Source organism: Euprymna scolopes, chromosome 33 (assembly GCF_053919585.1).
Source record: "Euprymna scolopes isolate OS-2025 chromosome 33, ASM5391958v1, whole genome shotgun sequence".
In the NCBI taxonomy this organism is placed as follows: Eukaryota; Metazoa; Mollusca; class Cephalopoda; order Sepiida; family Sepiolidae; genus Euprymna; species Euprymna scolopes.
The window spans coordinates 19427762-19451378 of NC_136514.1; the positions used below are offsets into that span (position 1 = coordinate 19427762).

The following is a 23617-nucleotide window of genomic DNA, read 5'->3' on the forward strand; positions in this document are numbered from 1 at the left end:
GGTAAATTTGTTAACTTAAGTGAAATGGCTTATCAAAAACTTGTTTACGTTGGACTTGAAGACCAGCTGGAAAGCAGGAATTTATTTCAATTTTATTTTTAATATTCTAACAAATTTTTAATGAATATAAAGAATATAATTTTCGAACCCTTTTCAAGACATTTCCCATATTTCCAAGGCTTTTTCAAGGTAATAATAAAATAAGGCTTTTTTTTTCAAGACAAAGCTCAAAATTCAAGCCTGTGTGAACTCTGACCTGGAAAAGGTCAGATCACATTGACCGAAAAATTGTGAATACAACAACCAAGATGAGAATAGTAGTTTTAATAATACAACTTTAACAACCCCCATCTCAAAAATTGATTAAAAAAAGAAAGTGATTTTCCTTACTTTCCCTTTCGTTTTGCTGTCGCCGTAGGTGCTGCTGCTGCTTTATTTGGGAGTTGAACACGATGGTCAGCTGGCTGCTTGGCCACTGCGGAGACATAGCATTTTGTGGAGGAGGAAGAAGAAGATTGGCTGTGTAGAGTGGCTGAGGAGATAGGAGACGACGATAATGACGATGACAATGATGATGATGATGATGATGAGGAAGAGGACAAGTCCTTAATGCGCATAAACCGCCGGGTAAGGTTGATGTTGCTGCAAGAGGAGCCATTCAACATGCATAATTTATCACGGGGACCAATATACAAGGGACCACTGTTTACAACTGAGCAATTACTGCTGTCATACATGACCCTGTCACAACCACCACGGCACATGGGGCGCTAATAAGGAGACCTGAAATATACAAGAAAAGAAAACAGCAATTATTATTATTATTATTATTAATAATAAAACTATGAAGTTCAAAAAGTAAGTTAACTAACCCCCCCCCCCCCCCGAAAAAAAGGGTAGTGTCGGCATAGACTGGCACCACACCAAATAGTTGGAACGAGTTAAGGATGTAAACACTGAGAAGAGAAAGTACCAAGCAGACCTCCATTGAATGAGTGTGAAGAGGACTAGGACCTTAAGGTAATTGTGTCCACCCAAATTCAAGTGAAGACCAAGGGTCATTGCCAGCGAAAAATCAATGGCAAGTGGCTGTTGTGATAACACAAAAACATTTGCAAAGGTTATTGAAAGAGGTTGAGAGTACTGGAAATCCAGGGAGACTGTCAGCTAGATTCCCGGGACCACTACTGATTATTGTTAGAAAGTAATCTTTGATCATGGCTCGTGTGAGAAAGAACTAACGAGTACAAATAATAATTCTATAGTAATCTATATATATATATATATACACATATATAAATAAATAAATAAAATGTGTGTGTGAGGACACTTCTCAACCTATATACTGAACAAATTTTGGATCTACAGATTTGAAATTTGATATCTAGGGTATTCAGACATGTAGAAAACTTTTTAATCAGTTTTCATCTGAAAAAAGGCTACTAAGGGGTAAAAATCGAAAAATTGCTACTTGTGAGGTCATCGGATTTTTATCTGCTTATCAACTGTTTCACGACTGTGCATGCACAAACGTTCATATGACAGCTTCTTAATAAGTAGGTTTGAAAACACCTTTTAAAGATTGTGTTACACTGGTATAATGGTTATTTTACTTGGCTCCTTGTCTTTAGGTTTTAGTTTGGATCTCAGTTTGAGTATTTTTTTATATTTTTTTTTTTTACTTCCATAGAAAGTACTACATAATCACAAATATTTTCAGAAAAACCATGCAACTTGCATACGAATCAATAAGTGACCACCATATGATAGCTACCCTGTTCTTAGACATATTGTATGGCTTACACAATTCCGCAAGGATGCAGACCTCTTAGCAAAGACAAATCATATGTGACACATACAATAAACTGAAAATAACAGAATATGTTTTTGTTTTTTACTTCAGGTGCATCTTTTCAAACTTGATAACCTGGACAAAATTTCAAATTTTCATTTAGGTTCTCAGGTTCCTAATTTCAATATAAATATCTATACAATAATTAGGGCTAAGACCACAGAATATTTTTTTCATTGTTTTAACTCTTGAATGCGTATGCGTTGATATCTTATAAATTTTTATATAGAATGTGGTTCTTGGTAGATTAACCGTGTCTAATATATACTTAATTAAAAACAATGAAAAGATTATGCTGTTGTCATAGCCCTAATAATAATACACTAAAATATTCCATGTTCGATTAGCAATGATGGTAATTGCTGATCAATCTGATGTTATTATGGTAAAAAAATTTTGACTAGCCATTTTACAATGAATTGTTCCAAAATTAAATGCTGTTCCATCAACTAAAACTGTACAATTTTAAATAAATGCATTTCAGTATGTGGACATTTGCTTGGTTTGAAAAATATTTAGCTGACAACTATTTTTACGACAAGAAGACAGGGAATATTTATTGTGTTACAAAGAATTTGTTGCGATTTTAAATAAAATAAAGAAACATATTTGTTTTATTTAAAGAATATTTAACTAACAATAATAATTATTTTATAAAAGAAAAGTCATTTTTAATAGTATTGTCTTCAACAGGCATTATTTCAAAAGAATGTCATTATTACCAAGAAATTCTACAGAAATCACCATTGAATTTCCATAGGGTTCTGCTAGTCTGACCATATTATTCTCAGAGGTAGGATGAGAATCACATCCCATTTGAAATTTAAAATCAACGCCTCATCCCTGTCTAGTTTTTATTTGGTATAGATCACAAAAATAAATAAATAAATAAACAGCTTCAGACAGTGTTACAATTACAGATTGGTAGGCAATTTTCAACTGGCAAAACTATTAGGATTACCCCCACCCCTCATTCGACATGCACAGACACATACATCCAAGTTGAAAATACAAATAAAAATTTTAAATAAAATATTTTTATAGCACAGTGTGCCATATAAAAATATTTTGTTTATTTTTAATTAAAATGTATAGGGACATTCTTAACAGTGTGTGTGAGGGAAAGGGGATTGTCAAGATTAATCAAAAATGAAAGTAAATAAAAATAAATTGTCTCCTAAAGATTCTCAGATTTTCCATGCAGGAAATTAGATCTATCATGTCAGCTGGTGTTTCATTTCTTTCTTTTTTTTTTTAATACAAAAGAGTCCCCATTTATCAAGGCCGGTAGGCCACTCAAGGATAAGGGTTAACGGATAATGGGATTATAGAGTAGTAATCATAAGTAGTGGAAATTTTGTAAATTGGATTACTTATGGGACAGCCCAACAAGAACTTATTTACATTGGACTTGAAGATACTATATCGTATTCAACAGAGAAGCAGGCCAGTGGAACAGTGGTAAAGATCTGATATTTCGAAATGAGACAAACTTTACGTGTTTATTGCATTTTAAAAATAATGGTGTGCGTGTTAAATACACTGTCAGTTTTTTGTGTGTGTGTGTGTGTGTGTGTGTGTGTGTGTGTGTGTGTGTGTGTGTAATATGTATATATACACTATAACATTAAAGCAGGTATCAGCAACTTCTGGCCGCAGACAAAATCCGGCCCTTAAGAGAGTTTTGTTTGGTCCACCACCTTACTCAAGGTACAATATAAATAAAGATTTTTGTAAAATGTTTTTATTTTCTTTTTATATTGCAAGTGATATTGTTTAAATATAATCATATTATATTCAATACTTGTTTTTTTTTTTTTCAAACGCACAAAACATTTATTTACATACTTAATAACATTGTTGTCTTCCATTACATTATAGACAAAGCTTCATCAGTGTAGCTTTTTGGACATCATGTTCCGAATGATCGCTGACTCCTACTTTAAAGACATAACTTTACATTTCTGAATTTTTGAGATGAGGATTGATTATTTGTATTCTTCGAACTACTATTTTTTTTTTTCTTTACACAGTGATCACCACTTATCAAGGCCCGAAAGCCACTCAGGGATAAGGGTTATTGCAAGTACATTACGTTAGTGTGGAGATTTGATGAAGTGTTTACTTAAGGGGGCGGTTCATTAGGAATTTGTTAACATTGAACTTGAAGACATCCAAGTTGTAGTCCGGTGGGAAGCAGGCAGACAGAACAGAGTTCCACAGGCGTGCAGTTCTAAGTTCTCATATTAAAATCTTGTGAAAAATAATGCTCATAACTTATTAAATTTTTTTTATATATAAATAGATTTTTTTTTTTTACTTTGTTAGTGAATTTATTTTTAAAATGCAATAAACATATTGTAAAGTTTGTCTCATTTCGAAATATCAGAGATCTTTACCACTGTTCTGCTGGCCTGCTTCTCGGTTGAATACAAAATAGTAGCCTTCAAGTCCAATGTAAACAAGTTCTTGTTGAGTCGTCCCATAAATAATTAAATTCTACCCAATTTACACCATTAACGGTTATTTTACTAACCCTTTACAATCATTAACCCTTATCCTCGAGTGACCTTTGGGCCTTGATAAGTGGTGATTCCCAAGTATTTAAAAAAAAAAAGAAAAAAAAAGAAAAAAAAAAGAATATAGTAAATAAATTTCCATCAAATAAAGTGGATGCTATGACGAGAAACAGAAACCTTGACATCTTTAATCTAAGGTTCTATCAAAACGGTCTATTCGGACTTTCTCAAAAGTAGGGTTTAAAAATTAGCATGACAATATAATAATAGCTTTAATGCAACATCATAAGATTTATGATTCATGCCATGTTTCAAAACATGAATGGGTAAACATTATCAATAATGTTCAAAATTATTTTAATAGTTTAAAACTATTCTGCTTTAACTACATATTGTATGCAATCTTTTCATAATTATATAATTTTACCAACCTAGCAAAAATATGTAATCAGAGAGGCATCATTTTTTTCTTAGTCTATAACAAAATTGTTTCTGTACAATCATATTGCTATGAAAAAGTTGCAAATTTGTAGAGGAGTAACAGAATAACAATAAACTTTTATTGAATTTTGATTTAAAAAAAAAAAAATTTTTTGTAAGTTTATTTATCTATACTACAATTGGCGTCATCCTTTAAAATAGAAGTGAGGATAATTGTGCAAATTGGATAACATAATTAATTAAACCAGGAAAAGAGCTTGTATTTTATTTGTTTCCCCACTGAGCAAATTAGGCACGAGGCTGTTTTTTAATGTGGGGAGGGAAACCAGCTCCCCCCAAGGGGGCATTCTGGCAGGATCCAAAAATAGCAATTGTCTGATATGACGGGGTTTCTCCGACATTGACCAAAACCTAATTGACTTCAAAAGTAATTGTCTGATATGATGGGTTGCCCCCACATTGACCAGAACTGATTACTTTTTTGAAGGCCAAGAACACAGGCTGAGTTACTTTATGCTTATCTAGACAACTCATGATCTTTTGTCAACTAGACAAACTGCCTAGATCCTTAAAGATCTAGTGTACTGTGAAAAACTCATGGATCATGCTAGTTATCTTGCTTATCCACATCTATCGTGAATGACGTCATAATGTAAATGACAAAGTAACAGTAACAAAATCATAATGGAAATATAAAAATAAACACACACATACTACACTGTCTAGTATACTATTAAACTGGATTTGGCTTCTTGACATTGTGAACGCTTTCACAAAAGACAAAAATGAAGTGAAGTAAGGGTGAATAATAGTAGTGGGAGGAGGTGAATGACGTAAATAATGAAAATAAATAGGCGGGAGAGAGAAAAGAAGGGAAGGAAAGAGAGGGGCAGGATTAGAGAAAAATAGAGAGGGAATGGACGAGAAGGAAAGGGAAGTAGAGGGAGGAGGAAAATAATAAAGAGGGAACAGATGAGAAGGAAAGGGAAGTAGAGGGAGGCGGAAAATAGAGAGGGAACGGATGAGAGAGAAATAGAGATGGAATGGATGAGAAAGGATGAGAGAGCGGACTCATTCATATGTAATATATTGAAGTTGGCATTAAATGGAGATGCTCTGATATTATTGTAGCTTTTTTGTTAAAACTGCAAAAGTATTTATCTAAGCTAGCACGAACACCAGGCAGAGTATGCTTAACTATGATATTTTAATTATTGCAGATTTCGTATATATTATTATAGAGTTAATGTTCTATCAATTTTTATATATTATAAAGTTTTGATTTCAAAAATTAAAAAAATATATCCATATGACCTAGGTGCATTAGTTGGAATTGAGACTGAAATAAAAACTTATGAAAAAAAAATATATATATATAACTAGAGTTCTTTCAACCATAATCGAAACCAAAACCAAAACTTATGAAGAATTCTTGATAAAATTATTTATGATAAGAAATGGAAGTACATAACAATTAAACGACCCAGATGTAAGCGTGACAAAGAAAATAACACACACGCTATCATATTAATATAAAGATATTTACCTGGAAAAAAAAAAAAAAAAAAATACATATGCATGCATACATACACACACACACCAGTAATTGGATTACATCAGAAGAGGAGTCATTTTTTGCAGATATTGCCAAAAGTTACTATCAACTTTTTATAAAATGATCATACACCTTTATTAATTAATGATATATACAACAAATACGGATCTAAAGCATCATAGACGATCTCGTCTATACTACCAAAGTTTAGTGAACTTTGTTAGTCTTCATGCACACTGGATGACATCTCAAACAGATGATATAATAATCCACTAAAATAGAATTGCAAGGCCAATCTTTTATGACATCACAAAAAGACTACTTCCTCCACTTAAATAGGTGTGTAAATCTTTTATGATGTCATAAAATGATATACAGCACAATCACGTTGACATACCAGTTCTTGCCAGATCACCGAAGTTAAGCAACGTTGAGCCAGCCCAGTACCAGATGAGAAGGCGAGGCGCTGAATGTACCACGAGGTAAAAATACCAGATTGGGAAACTGGCGCGGTCTATCCTTCTCTTGAGAGTAGATGGGCCTGTTTTAAATCGTTGTAGGCAACTCATCTAGTGATGGCTTCACGGTAAAAAGTACCCTTGATAGCTTTGGTGAAGCATCAAGTATTTCCAGCCATTAGAAAAAAACGTGAAAGATTCAGCGGAATTTGTTCATGTTTCTTCACCGGCGCCTCCTGGCATTGGATGAAACAACAACAAGATGATAACATCATCCATTAAAATAGAGACAATAGATGGGCCATGACCTTTTTGGTTAAAGGGTAACATCCAAAGTGTCAAAGTTGTTCATATAGTGCGTGTATGTGTGTGTGTGTATGTATGTATGTATATATATATATATATATATATCTCGTCATTGGCACTACTCTTTATCCGTGCCTAAACTTAAACGTAGATTCCATGAACAAAGCTTTTTTCTTAGAATCGCACACTTGTGGAACTCTCTTCCATTTGCCTTCTTTCCGGCTGACTATAATATGATCATCTTCAAGTCTAACGTAAACAAGTTCTTGATGAGCCATTCCTCTTAAGTAATCCAATTTACCAAATTTCCACTACTAACAATTACTACGTCACTGTCCCATTGACCACTGTACACTTATTAACCCTTATCCTCAAGTGGCCTCTGGGCCTTGATAAGTGGCGCCTTCTTTGTAAAAAAAAAAAAAAAAAAAAAAAAAAAAAAACTCTGATATGAGTATACATTTTTGCTCATTAGGATTAAGCCAGTCTGAGCTACAAAGTATTTTTAGGTGATTCAGGAGACACAACTTCATGTTGCATACACATGCACTTCAGATGTCAACATTCACTTCGGCAAACATGCGCTTGCCATGCAGGTTCAGGAAGGACTCTTGCAAGCAGGTTGTCAATACATCATTATGAGGAGTACTGCTTTATCATCTACCTGCCAAGAGAGTTTATTCAAGCGTGTATATCTCCTAGTGAATTAAACGCACCCTCAGATACAAACCTGGAAATTTCTTTGATTTGGCCTGGTGCATACAGATATACTGACCTAAAGCATCAAAGACGATCTTGTCTATACTACTAAAGTTTAGTGAACCTTGCTTGTTAGTCTCTGTACACAATGTTTACCCATCTGGTACTAGCTAGGCCTATTGTTGCTTAACTTCGGTGATCTCTCGAGAACCAGTGTAAAATTAAAAAAAAATTTTAAATTAAAATAATTATAGTAATAATTTATATATGTGCATATCTAAAAACTTTGTAGCAGTTAGTTTTTAGGAATATCTATTATTTCTGAAGAGATGATACGAGCAAAATATCTTTTGCTATAAAAAAAAAAACATGTAAAATTGAATGTAGGCATCTGCCTATAAAAACAGTTTAGAAAAAAGAAAAAAAAATTTATGAGTGTGAATTGATTACATTTTTTCCTTTTAGTATCCACATTTTATGTCAGCTATGAACCTCAGTTTCAGATCTGAATAATACTATACCACACACATTAACCCATTTCATCTGTTTCCATGATATACGTGTTAGATAAATATATACATATATAGATGTACATGTTTTCATAGGTGTGAGTAGATATATAGACAGAACCTTCTCTCAATTACCTATGAATATTTTCCCTTTATTGGCACATTTCAATCTTTTACACAACCTAAATGTTGTTTAACACTTATTTTTATTATTATTACAACTTACCAACGGTTCTTACATATTCATTTAGATATTGACCGTTTTATGAGATAATCTTGTAGATATGACCAAAAGGATACTTTTTAGCGTGATTCATGACTGCCAAATATACAGATAGCAGTATGGATAACAACTGCATCATTGGTGAAATGTAAATCATATGAAAAATACTATACCACATTAACCCATCTCATCTGTTTCTACAATATACTTGTCGGATAAATATATATAGATGTACAGAAGAGACGTTGTGAGCTTGTCTCTGTTTTATCGTTATTTTCATGGCAAGTGCTTGCCTGAGCTCCAATCTATGGTCCCCCCTCTCGCCAAACATTCATGAGAAACACTCGTTTGGCTGAAAACACTATCAATAATTGTCCCCACTCTTTATCTGTGCCTAAACCTAAACATAGATTCCATGAACAAAGCTTCTTTCTTAGAACTGCACACGTGTAGAACTCTCTTCCGTTTACCTGCTTTCCAGCTGACTACAATATGGCCGTCTTCAAGTCCAATATGAACAAGTTCTTGATGAGCCATTCCCTTTTAGTAATCCAATTTTATCAAATTTACACTTCTAATGATTACTATATTGTCCTTTTGACCACTGTACACACTTTAATCCTTATCCTCGAGTGGCCTCTGAGCCTTGTAATGTAATAATATACACCCCTAACCTTAGTATGTATTATCTTAATCTAACAATTTTTGTAATCAATTTTACAATTAAACATGCCTGGCGGGCTTGTAGTAAAATGTTGATATTCTCCCTTAGATTATATATATATATGAAAGCGAAAATGTGTGCGTGTGCATTTTTGTGTATGTCTGCAAAAGGCCTTTTTCGCCGGGATTCTTGGGAGTGGGGGGGGGTACTATTTCTAATAACTTTTTATATGCTATCGAGATCATAATATGTAACACTTACGAAACGACGTCGTAAATATCTTTTATTTCAGCGACTTTTATCTTACAAAATTTGCGCTGTGAATTCATTTTCTCTCTACTGCTGCTATGGCATGAGATTTGACCTAGAAAAACCACTTGGGTTTATAAACACTTATTTTCGACTCATCTAAAGTGACTGCCTTCGTGGTGTCGTGTGTTATGTCATCAGATTATTAACTTCAAGGCTTTGGGTTCGAGCCTACCTACGTCCTAAAACTTTTTTTTGTTTGTTTTTGTTCGTTTTTTGAATATTTAAACAGGGTTATTACTTTGCTTATTCTTTTGTTTTGATTTAACCCCCCCCCAACACACCTCTAAACACCCGGGCAACGCAGGGTACCCCTACTAGTCATAACAAATTCCTCAGTAACATTAAATGGTTCACACATGTTTTAACCCTAATTTTTCAGTCTAACCCAGTTATCTGAACATTTAAGCTTTAAGACATAAAGATACATCTCTCTCTCTCTCTATATATATATATATAAAAATCAAAATGTGTGTGACCATTTCGTGTATGTCTTCAAAAGGCTTTTCTCGCACACACTCCCAGGGTCGTTACTATCGCTTAAAACTGTGTATATCGGTCCTAAATAATAATATGTACGATTTGGGAAAGTGCGTCGCATCTAGATTTATTTACGTCGACTTTTACAAAATTATTGCTATTTTGGCTTCTCGCATGTTGATGAGGCTTTTTCGTATAAAAAGCGAAACTAATTCAAAGTTAACAACGAACAACGTTCTCGGCATTGCGCCGGGAAATGTCCAGAAGCAATCAGCTTTGATCAATGTTGTACATCAGATAATTGTTATGCAATCTGGACAATTGGGAGCTGGTTCCCCTCCCCCCAACAGATGTTGGAGGGGAAAAAAACAAAAATAGACAACTGTGTGACTTCTATTTGACCTTCTTAATTAGGTCAAATGGAAGCAGCAGAGTTAACTTTTATTGCGCACACCTGTTTTTATAGTTTATTAAATAAATTCAAACCTGAGTATGTTTTATGTATGTCGTGGTGGCCTAATGGGTAACGTCGCCCGTTTTTTTTTTTTCACACATTAATTTCCAACTCAAGGGTACGGGTTCGATTCTCATACTTACCTACCAAAACATTTTTTTTTATTTATTTAACCCCCCCCCCCGGAGTTTTGATTTACCTCAAGACACCCGGGCATCGCCGGGTACCCCCCGCTATATAAAAGCGAAAATGTATGTATGTATGTATGTATGTTCGCTTTTCCTCGATGTCCACGAAAGGCTTCTTTCAAACAAGCGCTTGCTCGCTTCACAACTTTTTAAAACTTTTTATATCATCTATAAATTGTAATATCTACGAATTATCCATGGAGCTGTCCTCTCTATTTAATTTTATTGACTTTCAAACGTTAATTATTCCACATTTCCCGCATCGGCACACGTTACATTCGGTTTTCGGTATAAAAAAGCGAACCTCGACTCTAATCACAGGCCCAGAGCCAGTTTGTTCAATGTCGACTTTGTCATATCAGACTGTAGTTTTCATTTCGAGACGAGGGAGTAGGTTTTTAAAAACAAACAAACCCATTTATTCAAAACTGTCCCGCACAAAATAACTGCTGAATACCTATCGCCGTCACGTCAATCAAAAACGCGCACCTGTTTTTTTTAAAACACTTTACTATTTTCCAACTGTGCGTCGTCAACGCTTCGGGTTTTTGTCACATACTCCGAAAAACACCCGGGCAACGCCGGGTACCCCTCGCTAGTATATCATAAAACTAACTGATATAATGATTTATTAAACTAAACAATAAATGTAATTAATGTGTATAAGATGTCTATTTTTGTTCTTTTTTCCATATTTTTTTCTATTCAGTTTCCATCTTTATTAAAGGACTAGCCTTGAGTAAGACCAAAGGTTTATTATCACCTGACGATGTCTTTAGACTGAAACAATAAATTTATTGTAGCGACTTATAATTTTGTTTACCTAAATGAAATAATATGCACACACACACACACAAGATAAGCTCTCTTGACTCAGAGCATATAGTATACTACAAAAACTTCTTTGATCTTATTACCTTAATTGTTTGGAATCACTGAATGCCATCATAGAGATGGCTGACATCATAAAGCTACTATTCATCCTCTCATATCCCTTTCTGGCTCAGCACTCCAAACAAAACTAAATGTTTGACCTTTGAACTTGTGATATATATATATATAATTTAGTCATTCTATGCACATAATCACTTTACCAATCAACCAAGGAGGATGATAATATGACAACAGAACGGATACTATATTACACCCCTCCCCTAAAAATATAAGGAGAATGTAATGCCAAAAAGTATGGTTTCAAACATATACTCTATTACTTCCACCTTTTATCAAAACAGAAAATAATGCCTGGGATAATCATTACAATAAAACAGATACTATACTATCCTCTTCTTAGTTTTCAATAGTAAACTGAATGGAGCATTAAAAGATAGTAATAGTATAATTTTGGTTTCAGGCAGACAGATACCAAATCTCCATTATTAATAGATGTATGAAAATAATTTTTCCATGAATCCGAGTCGCATTCTATAATTGAACTGGTGGGGTAGGGGCTTTGCCCGGTCCTAAAATATGCTTAAATATGATATTTTAATTTTTCCAGATTTCGTATATATCTATTATAGAGTTGTGATTTCAAAAGTAAAAAAAAAAAAGTATTTGGGTGCCATCACCTAGAATCGAAACCGAAAGCAAAACTGTAGCATTCAAAGCTGGCGACGTTACGACCGTAGCAACGTGACAAGCATATGAACTGATTAAAAATAAACTTAGATGAATGTACAAAATGTATAAAGATTTTTTCAATTTTGACACATTTTTGACCCCTTAAAAACAATTTTAACCAGCTAAAGACCCATAAAAGAACAGTCCATAAAAAATTCAATCATTTCAGGCCCCTAGCACTGCTCTGCAACTTTTAGTTTCGGAAGAGATAGAGTTTGAAAATATGGAGACAGACAGAGTGAGTTTTATAAATTAAGCCGGATTGGACTATTTTACCTTTTAAAAGAGAAGTCATTGCTACCTACGGCAACACATTTGATCAGGTTTGTCCTTGAGTTATGGTCTGTCACTCAAGATTAAAAAAAATAAATAATAAATATTATCTTGTAGATAGATTTATTTTTACTCCAGCAGTAGTAGATACTTCTGGAATCGTTGACCCTTGTTTAACGTTTCTTACAAAGATTGGTGTGATTACATCTTGTTAAAGAATGAGACTTACAAAAGGCAGTGGCTCTTGATTTTATGGTGTCTCAATGACAATGATGCTGGATAATGCTTTCATTCCTTCCAGAAACAATCCATCTTCAGTGAACTAAGATTTACAAAACAGAATAATGCATATTATATGGATTGTCAGACTCCTGTTCTCATCTCATCAATCCAAACAATATGTATAACCAATCTTCATCTCAAAATTTCAGAAACAGAATAATAGTTAACACTAAATAACTTTTAACCAAAAATAGAATTTATATAAACCACATTAGAATGAACTTCTCCACCAAATCCAGTTTTAACATGTGGAAATGATCTGTAATTTTTTTTTTTTTTTTTTTTTAAATGGTTAAAATACAGAATAGTTAACACTCAAGAATTCATGAAAAATGGCAGACCCCGCATAGTTTTAATGTACATAAACAATTTGTAGGATTTTTTTTTTTAAATGCTATTAAGACTAAGCCTATTTCTTCTAACAACTATTTAAAAAAAAAAAAAAAAAAAAAAAAAAAAAATTCTAAACCACCGATTGCCATGACAAATGGCACTGTATCCGATAGTTTATCCTTCAAACTCCTCGGCATAACATTCACAAACAACATGAATTGAAACAAATACATTAGGGATATTGCCTAGGCTGCTGTAAAGAAGGTGGTTTCTCTCTATCATGCTAGAAAAATTACTCACACCTGAGAGTATCCTATATCTTTACAAAGCCACAATTCACCCATGCATGCAGCATTGTTGCCACATCTAGGCTGGTGCATTTACTACTCGTCTCTCACTCTTAGTCCCCCCCCCAAAAAAAAAAGAGTTTCAAATCTAATGTCCTACGCTATCGACCAAACTCCAACCTCTGTTTCATCATCACAATATTGCATCCAAGTACTTTAATGGAATATGCTCTCCTAACTAACCAGACAATTAGCAAAATCCACCCCTTCACTATTCAGATCCCTAGATGCCGGAAAGCCTTCTACTCTAATAGTTTCTTTAACTGCTAAAACTTTGGAATCCCTTCCCTGTTTTCTGCTTCCCTGACTATATTAATCTGCAGAAGTTTAAATGTGAACAGACACCTTGTTGCTCAACTCCTCACAGTTCTGTTAGACATGATTCCAAATAGTAACCCCTTTCCATCCAAGTGACAAAATGCCTCATTTGAGGATAGAGAAAAAAAAAAAAAAAAAAAGTATAAAAATGCAAATCATTTTCACTGCCAAAGAGAATTTCATTCTAATGCATTTTTTTTTTTTTTTCAAACAAGTTTTTGAATGTCGACTATTCTGTACTTTTACCAAAATTAAAAAATTAAATAGGTAAATGTCCTCTACATTTTCAAATTCATTTCTAAAAAAAGTATCAGGCATTGGTACTCAGTGCGATGATTGAACGGAAGTGATACCTGGCCAGTGAGGGTGGAGTACATGCGTTGTCTGGAAAGAAATTATACAAGAATGATATAATGGATGTGTAATACGAATCTTAAAAGACAGGCTTAGTTCTGATAAGCTCAAAGGAAGATGAAATATGGACAGCATAGGGAGATGTCTGCGAAATAGGAAATTTAAATTGTATAGCTACATTGAACGGATGAGAATTCTTGGGTTGTTTATAGATATAGAACAAGTAATAAGTAGTAAGTTCAGTTGATCGAAGGCGAAAGAAAAAATTGGAGTGAAATGCTAAAAATAGACTCAAGAGAAAGTAGGATAAATAAACACTTTGTCATAAAATAGGTTAGTTTGGAAGTCAATTTTTTAAAGCTGTCCAAGAGATGCCAGCATGTAAAACGGACATTAAATTGATGAGGTGATGAAATAACTAACCAAATGAAAGTTTAAGTTGAGCTTATATATAAATAAAATGGTAAAAATGGTTTCCATTTTTTTTTCATAATCTGAAATTTTTGGAGAATCAATAGTTGTTTGAATAATAAAAAAAATAAAAATAAAAAAATAAAATAGAAATGTACACGAATGCTGAAAATTCTCTTTAATAATAAATAAAAAATGATCATGGGTTTGTATTACTGTACACATAGATTCGAAAAAGTTGTCAAAAAACAAATATATAACAAATAAATGTTATCAAAGGCAAGATAAGTTACTTTTCTACCAAACTGGATATATTTTTCATGTTTTTATTCAATGTAACATGTTTATTCAGCTCGAAAAGCATACAGTGTTTACTGATGTATTGGAACATTCAAGATGGCGTCTGATTCTTTCTTTAACACGGTAAGTTTGGGAAAAGGTGTTATAAACAAAAAAACCAAATAAAATACTGTTAAAAACTCGCTCAATATATGTTACCGTGACATAGGTCGACATATATTCGGCGGGTTTTTAATAGTATTTTGTATAGTTTATTATTTATAACACCTTTTCCCAAACTTACGGTGTTAAAGAGGGTGTGAGACGCCATCTTGAATTTTTCGAATACATCGGTAAACACTGTATGTTTTTCGAGCTGAATAAATATGTTACATTGAATAAAAACACAAAAAATATATCCAGTTTGGCAGAAAAGTAACTTATCTTGCCTTTGATAACATTTATTTGTTATATATTTGTTTTTGTGACAACTTTTTCGAATCTATGTGTACAGTAATACAAACCCATGATCTCAGCAAATATTATGAACAAATATTTATCTCCAGTTGCCCAGGTCAGAGAATAATAATCAAAAATATACTTCTGTATTTACTTGGTGTATGTGTGTGGAGAGGGCAGCACAAAAACTTTTTCCTCAACAATTTGTGCAAATCCCCCCTTTTTTTCTGGATTAAAATATATATAATAAAAAATGGAGAACTTACATCCATGCTGAAATTTGGTAGGAATCATCTTTCTCATAACTTCAGTTGTGCTTTGAAGTATTTTGGAGTCTAAACTCTCACAATGGCAAAGCTATTGACGTTGTTCAGAAGTTTTGTTACTTTGGCATTAACATTGGAGCACAGGGAGAAGCAGGTGCTAATTTCATTGCAAGAGCTAGGAGTGGATTCGATAGGTTCAGAGAACATTTGCTACTATTAATCAGCTGAGCCTTACAATTGTCGCCCAAAATAACGATTATGTACAGAAATGAGTGCTGAGGACACACTCTTCATGGAGAGAATGACATGATTGGTGAGAGTTCTCAACTTAGTACATGTAGAACAGTTGAAGTAGTTGGATCAGTTAGGTGAAGGCCAAAAAAATTATGGAAGGAAGCGGAAATCAAGAGAGGAAGTGATAAGGATGGCTAAAGATAGTTTAGTTTGGAAGTCAATTTCTAAAATTCGTCCAACACATTCTAGCATGTGAAATAAATGTTCAACCAAATATGATGACAATGATACGTCCTCATTATGAACCCATCTTGAGACAGATATTACAGCTAGTATTAAAGTCCGTGTCGTTTCAGCATTCCAAATTTTTGGTTTCAAAAGAAGTCATCTTTTACAATTATTCGATCTCTAGTTTTAAAATTACATTATTTTGTTACTACATATTAAATTATAACAAATATTCATAAAGAGAACTTAGTAAGAAAATAATGGAATCAGGGGAAAAAATTAGAAGTATTGACAGATACAAGGAAAGACAATCAATACAAATTGAAAACTTGGTAAAAAATATATGGAAAAACAAAAAAATAAAGAATCAATATTAAAGTATATCTTTATGACTATTTTTTTGTTTTTACGACATCTTAAATCGCAATATAAGTTTAATAGCATCATTAGTATATTTCTGTCTAAAAAAAAAAAACAAGGAATTGCATTCAGAATGCAAATCCTGCATAAGTTTGAAGAACAAGCTTTTACCAATGAAGCAGACCTCCGCCCCCCTTCCTTTCATGTGGTTAAGATTGTCCACTGAAAAAATAATTACTGATAAGGTTCAGTGTTGTTGCAGGAGTTGCCAGAACAATGCTGAATACAGCCATGGACTGTTTTGGGAAACTCCAACTCTTGATTTATCCCCAGAGTTGACTTCCAAAGAGAGTGGGAATAGCCACAATTTACAGGAAGCTTGAGGTTAGAGTTTTCTTTCTCTTAAATGAGTTGTCTTCACAAACTAATGAGCCCCATCTATTCAAAGCATAGGTTTTCAAGCACAAGGTAACCGGTTTTCACTTCTATCAGTACTTCAGCCGAACTTATATTTACATCAAACAAAGCGGGCCAGGTACTGGATTTAGCTGTCAGAACACGGTAAGGACATATAATAGACACCCAGAGCCTGTCTCCGTTGCTACCTTTCAGCTATGACAAGTATAAATGGTTAGCTGTTATTCATGCAGCAGAGTCCTCCTCTCCACATTGTTGGAAAGGTTCATTAGAAGTGCAATAACCAATATACATACATTATTCCAGAGTAGGGGGGGGGGGCTCCGGCACTTGATTTACCTCCAGGTTTGACTTCTGAACCACAAGGCAGCAGAGGTTTGACATTAGCTTTACTTCTCTTAGAGGAGTTGTCTACCCTGACTGATATCCCTCATTTACCCAAATCGAATAATCGTATAGGATATCTATTGAAGAAAGAATTTTTCATGTTGAAAAAAGTACATAATGTATTAAAGATTAAAGAAATTAAAACTATAAACGCTGCTTCATCTCATTAACTATTGGATGCATTTCTTTCTCCTCCTAATTAGATTTATCCATTAAAATTTCAATATTGTACACATAATTCACTGAAAAAAATTTATATTTTCTGTGAAAAGAAAATAAATGAGCCAGATGTTTAATCACTCCCCCCACCCCGCCTAATTTCAGTTTATAAGGAAAAGACATATCCAAAAATACATTTGCCAGAATTTAGGCTAAGAGAAAGGTAAGCAGAAATTGCCTTTTTGAACCTCTGAAAAACGAGGGCACAAAGGCAATGACTTAGGGCATAGTTTTTTCAAACTACCAGGACAAATACTTCAGCCACACAAAAAAAAAAAAAAAAAAAAAAAAAGAAAGAAAAGGCACTTGAATTTAGGATTGGTTATTGTAATGTTTGTTTCAATTTAGGAAATGACTATGAGGAGAGGATTTCCTGATTCTCTCTTTACAGCCATCTATTTTTTTTTTTAATCCATTCGGTGACAACAACAAAAGTTTATATGGTTTAAAATTGACATTAGAAATTAATTTATGCATTTTAATTATTTATTTTTAATATTATTTCATAATCTTTCATTAATATATTTGCAAATTTGCATTTATTTGGGTTTTTTTTAAGAACAAAAGTATAATTTTTTAGAATAAAATTAACATTAAGTAATTTCCAAACTTACGTTTTGTTTTTGTTTTATATTTACTTACATTTCCATTTAAAAAGTTGTCATATGTACAATATGGTGGTTTATATATGTCCACCATGATTACTTGTTTTATATATATATATATATATATATATATATTTTTAATAAAATATCATTTATTTTACATTTTACTTTTCGCTGTAAAAACATCTTATTCATAAATAGACATATCTTTTATTTATCATATTTTGTTTTACTAAAGGAACACATTTTTTTTTATATAGAAGTTGGGTTAAGATTTCTCATTTGAAAGCATGCTCAATAGAAGAAAACAAGCATCATTACCATACCCACGCACACTTTATAATTTTGTAAATGATGATGCCATCCATTAAAACATATGAGGAATAACATTTTACTGAAAATGTCAGCTAAATCGCAGGAGGTTTCGTATTCAGATAAAGTGGTAGTTCCTGTCTGTCTGTTCATGAAACATTGTGTGCTTTGAGGGGGGGGGGGTAAAAATGTCACTTTACTTTAAGCCTTACCTACACAATCAATATTGAGTATATATTTTATACCTCACCTCCAAAATTGAATATTATAAAAACGTGTAAAATAAGAATAAAACAAAAAAAAAAAAGATATGATGTTATAGGCTGACTTAAAGAAAACAGAGTTACTCATTCAATCTCAGCATTCAATGCAGGGTCTTCTGGCTAATATATACATATAAAAACATACGCAAAATAAAAATTTCCTTGTGTTAACTGGAACTACAAATAATAATAGACTTTATCTTATAATGTTATATTACACACAAAAAACTCTGAAAAAAAAAACCCCAAAACCCCCAGAAAATGTAGATAACTACTTTATTAAGTAGTGAAACAAGAACAAGATGTATTTACAAGGTCTTTTTTTTTTTTTTTTTTAAACTTAGGAATCACCATTTATCAAAGCCTGAAGGCCACTCGAGGATAAGGGTTAATGAATGTGAGGAGGTGGCGTAGTAACTGTTAATGATGTAAATTGGGTAGAATTTGATTTATGGGGTCGGCTCAACAAGAACTTATTTACATTGGATTTGAAGGCTATGTTATATTCAACTGGCAAGCAGGCCAGCGGAACAGTGTTCCGCAGACGAACAGTTCTGGGAAAAAGCTTTGTTAATGGAATCTGTTTAGATTTAGGCACAAATAGAGAGTGGAGGAAATCATATATAGCGTATTTTTTTTGTTTTTTTTTTTTTTTTTGTGAAAGTTTGGCAGGGAGGGGGGGGGGCAAGATGTTAGTTACAAGTTCATGTTAATGGAATATGCACTCTCCTACATGTTCCACACACCTTTTATATCTGTGTGACCTGAAGTCATATGGTACAAGCCACGTCACAACAAATAATATCTATAAAAAAATATACATCAGCATATTCTTGAATGTCTTGATGAATTTATTTGTAAGATGATCAGAAAAATAAACAGCTTATACTGACATAAGTATCATTTTTATTTTATTTTTTTATTTTTTTTCTTATTTTGTTCTAGCTGAGGATGGGGTATCCCACTAGATACCAAACACTTATCCACTATCTTATACATTCCAACTGAAAAATCTTTTTTACCTAGCTTAGAGACAAAAAAAGAATAACATCTGAAAAGATTGGGGACTCCCAACTCTAGGGTGAGGAGTCAACTGAGGTAAAAAAAAAAAAAATCTGAATCAATTAAAAAGTCGGTTTCTAGCCTAAAACCAACTCCAACTTGCAAGAATTGTTGATTTCCAACCTTTGAAATCAACAAAACATACATTCACACTGACAATACATTTCCATAAATTTCAAAGAAATTTACAACTCATTTGAGTGAGGAAGAATTTTTTTTCCATTCATATAAAAAAAAAAAGAAAAAAGAAAAAGTTATTTTACCGAGTTTTTGTTTAGATTTTTTTATTCAGAGCTTAAGTAATGGAGAAAGTGTAGCTCTCAGAGAACAATGGTAAAGCACCTACTGACCTGAATAAGTAAAATATGGTGACAGCAGGGAAGGGGGGAAAAATAAAAGAAAAATTCCTACGCATTATTTTCAGGTTGTTATTTACACTATATGCGTTCTTTAACACAGTTCTTTGATTGTGACTAAATAACATAAGTCGTTGGAATACCCATTTCTGTGTAAAAATGATACACTTGGAACCTTTAAAAAGTGCAAAAGACCAAACCCAAAAAATATTTCTAAACAATCAAAAACATTTTTTAGTATAAAAGATGTCTGGAAATAAAATACATAACTTAAGTTATGGACTTAGTTACGTTTTCATTTTAGAAAGTTTAATGAGAAAATTTGCTCTTTTTTCAACAAACAAGTTGTCTTACCTTTCTTAAAATATTTGCTTAATTTTTTTTTTAATTGATAGAATTTTCTGCCTGTTATTTATGATTTAAAATCTTATTAAAATGAACAGTACAGGATTTGTAGGAGTTGTGATTCCTGGTCCAATAAGGTCTCCTAAACAAAATGTTGGGTCAGGTTATAAAATACTTTAATGCAATCAAAGATATACTATTATAAAAACTGAAAATGAAGCTGACACAACTGCAATTAAAAGATTTTCATTTTATAGAGTCCTCACAAGAAGGTTTTAAAATGATCAAAATCCACTCAAAGTGTATTTGATTTAACTATGGTTTGAATCTCAAAATCAAAAATGTCTTTTCAAAGTAAAATATAAAAAAAAACATGAATATGAACCCATTAGGACAATCTCCATTGAACCAATCATATCAACATATGCAATTAAGAGTTAAGTACAAAATTATTTCTTAAGTGACAGTCTTCTAAGTTGAAGGATCATTCCTCACTTCAGGTGATATTAACTAAGAAATAAAATAAAAATTACTTCTAATCGATCATGGCTAATGGAATAAGAACAGTTTATCCCTATAGATTAAATAAAGGATTTGGTTCAAAATTATAACTCCAGAGTTAAACAAGATACACTTGAAGAATGTTGGAAGTTATATTGATCAAAACAGTATGAGAATAATACTAAAGATAAGGACAATAATCAAAATAATTCAAATTATTTTCGAAAATTAAATTTCATTATTTAAATATGATTTTGCTCACATCAGCTAGAATTGAAACCAAAACATATAGCTCTCTAGCCTTATTCGTTACCATCTGAGCTTAGTCCATATGCACATCAAAACTTTAAAAATTAATGTAGTTAAACATATAAATATACATTTGAGCATGCAAAAACGATACACAAGTTCAGTTACACCTCCCAAGTCTCAATTTTTACCCCCTAGCAGTTATTTTTACCAAAAACCAAATCAAATTCGTTTCATGGCTCCAAATCTCTAAGTAAACCAAAAATTGACAGAGTAGTTTGGTAGAAACCATTCTGCGCAGACAAGGTCACTTTATATATTATATATACAGACACACAGATAACTGAAGTTATGGACTCAATGTTTCCATTTTAGAGAGTTCAATAGGCAAATCTTTTTAATGAGCAAGTTTTCTTACTTTTCTTAAAATGACATTTTTTAATGGGAAAACTTGCTTTTCTTAAAATGATACTTTTTAATGGGAAAATTTGCTTTACTTAAAATGGCATTTTTTAATGGGAAAATTTGCTTAATTTTTTTTTTTTTTCAGAATTGATATCAATTTGTGACCCTTCAAAATCCGCTATTCATTTAACTTTTTAAGGAAATAATTATCTTCATCATGCTATCAATTATCAATTTCTGGTGGTAGTTCTTGAAGTATTGTTAGGTTTTCTGAAAGATTTATGAGAAGCATACTTTAACTGGGTACCACATTCTTCTACATAAATGCCAAATTATATCATCCTGGGCCAATGATTTCATCTTCAATCAAAAGATTCAGCATCTGTTTGACTTTCATCTTTATCTTCAATTAGCAATAACAGAAACCATAACTTTCAGCACTGGACAAGGCGTACACTGCTACTTAATTTGACACTCAGTCTTTAAATCAGTAATAAGTACATTTCTTCTACATCCATTAAAATAAAACTTATAACTGGATTCACAATAAAATTTACTTTAAAATGGTATTTTAATATTTTTGTTGTGATTTGCATACTCGAATACATCGCTATTTAAATCCGACTATTAACAACGAAACATGCCAGTATAGCATGCTCGCTGGTAGTAGATCACTTTTTGCAAATAAGTGGTCAGAGTGTGTTCACATAAATACTCGAAGCGGAAGTCGTATCCGTTGACAATATTTCTAGGTTTTTTTTTGGTTTTTTTTAGCTAATCAGAGAAAAGAATCGTCTTTGCTACGGAATTTGAACACAAAACATACGTATTTCCAGTCAAAAGTTAGAATATCTCAAAGTTGACGCTTTGTAATACAAAGATAAGTAAAGATAAAAACTATCAAGTGTTCAAATGCTATTTAATAGTGAATGTATGAATTTATTTTGTCCTAAAATTTGAAAAGAATTCAATAAAAACTTGTGCATGAGTCGATAGATATAGTGACAAACGCATATAAATATGAGAATTGCTGTGTGTCGTGACCCACACAAAAAAATCTGTAAATAAAGCGTTCGGCAACTAACTTACAAACATAAAGTATTCATTTTATTTTTGTTATTATTAAGAAAACAAGTTTTTAATTAAGGAAAGGAAAAGCATATTTAAAAAAAAATAAATAAGTTCTTTGAAAAAGAATAACCGACAATAAACATTGTTTTTTTTGTTTTTGTTGCTGCTGTTGTTCTTGGTTTTCGAGTTGCAAATAAAACATCTCAAAGTTAACGCTTTGTAATACAAAGATAAGTAAAGATAGAAACTGTGTTCAAATGCTATTTAATAGTGAATATATTAATTTCTTTTGTCCTAAAATTTGAAAAAAATTGAATAAAAACTTATGCAAGAGTCAATAGAAATAGTAACAAACACATAAATATGAGAATTGTTGTGCGTCGTGATGCGCACAAAAAAAATCTGTAAAAAGTGTTCGTCAACTAACTTACGAACATAAAGTATTCATTTTATTTATGTTATTATTAAGAAGTTTTTAATTATGGAAAGGAAAAGAATATTTAAAAAAAAAATAAATTCTTTGAAAAAGATAACCGACAATGACCACACTTTTAAAGGAGTTAAAACACACAAACCACTTATCCAGTTAAGTAAAAGAATAACTTATTGGGTTTGTTTTACAATCCACAGAGGTATGAAAAAGTGGTTAAAAAAAACATAACAAATGTTACCAAAGGCAAGTTACTCTTCTACCTACCTCAATAAATTTTTGGTGTTGTAAATGTTTATTTTGTTTAGTGTCGAGCATTACATGAGAACAAGAAAAAAATGTCTGCAATGTCTCTTAAAGTCTCGACAATGATTTAAAAATAAAAAATTATACAAAATAGTGGTAGAAACTCGTCTGATAACTTTTACGGGTACTTGAAGCCATTAAAATGAAATGTAATTATTCTAATTAGTTTAATGTACTTTAAAACATTATAATTGTAATCTGTAGAAAGTTTCCTTTCATTTGATATGCTAAAAGCCATATTTTGTTAATAATTTCTTTGAATTGT

The 23617-nt window shown here is 32.3% G+C and overlaps 1 protein-coding gene across 6 annotated transcripts in view; it reads right to left on the bottom strand.

The window, feature by feature from the left end:
- The window catches only part of LOC145258165 (uncharacterized), a 122176-nt gene that overhangs the window by 51658 nt on the left and 46901 nt on the right, over window positions 1-23617 (bottom strand). For all 6 annotated transcript variants that reach the window (XM_080115976.1, XM_080115970.1, XM_080115972.1 and 3 more), the window contains one exon: window positions 391-783. In XM_080115976.1, the coding sequence (XP_079972102.1) occupies window positions 391-764 (374 nt within the window). In that variant the 5' untranslated portion in view covers window positions 765-783. The remainder of the gene's footprint in view (window positions 1-390; window positions 784-23617) is intronic.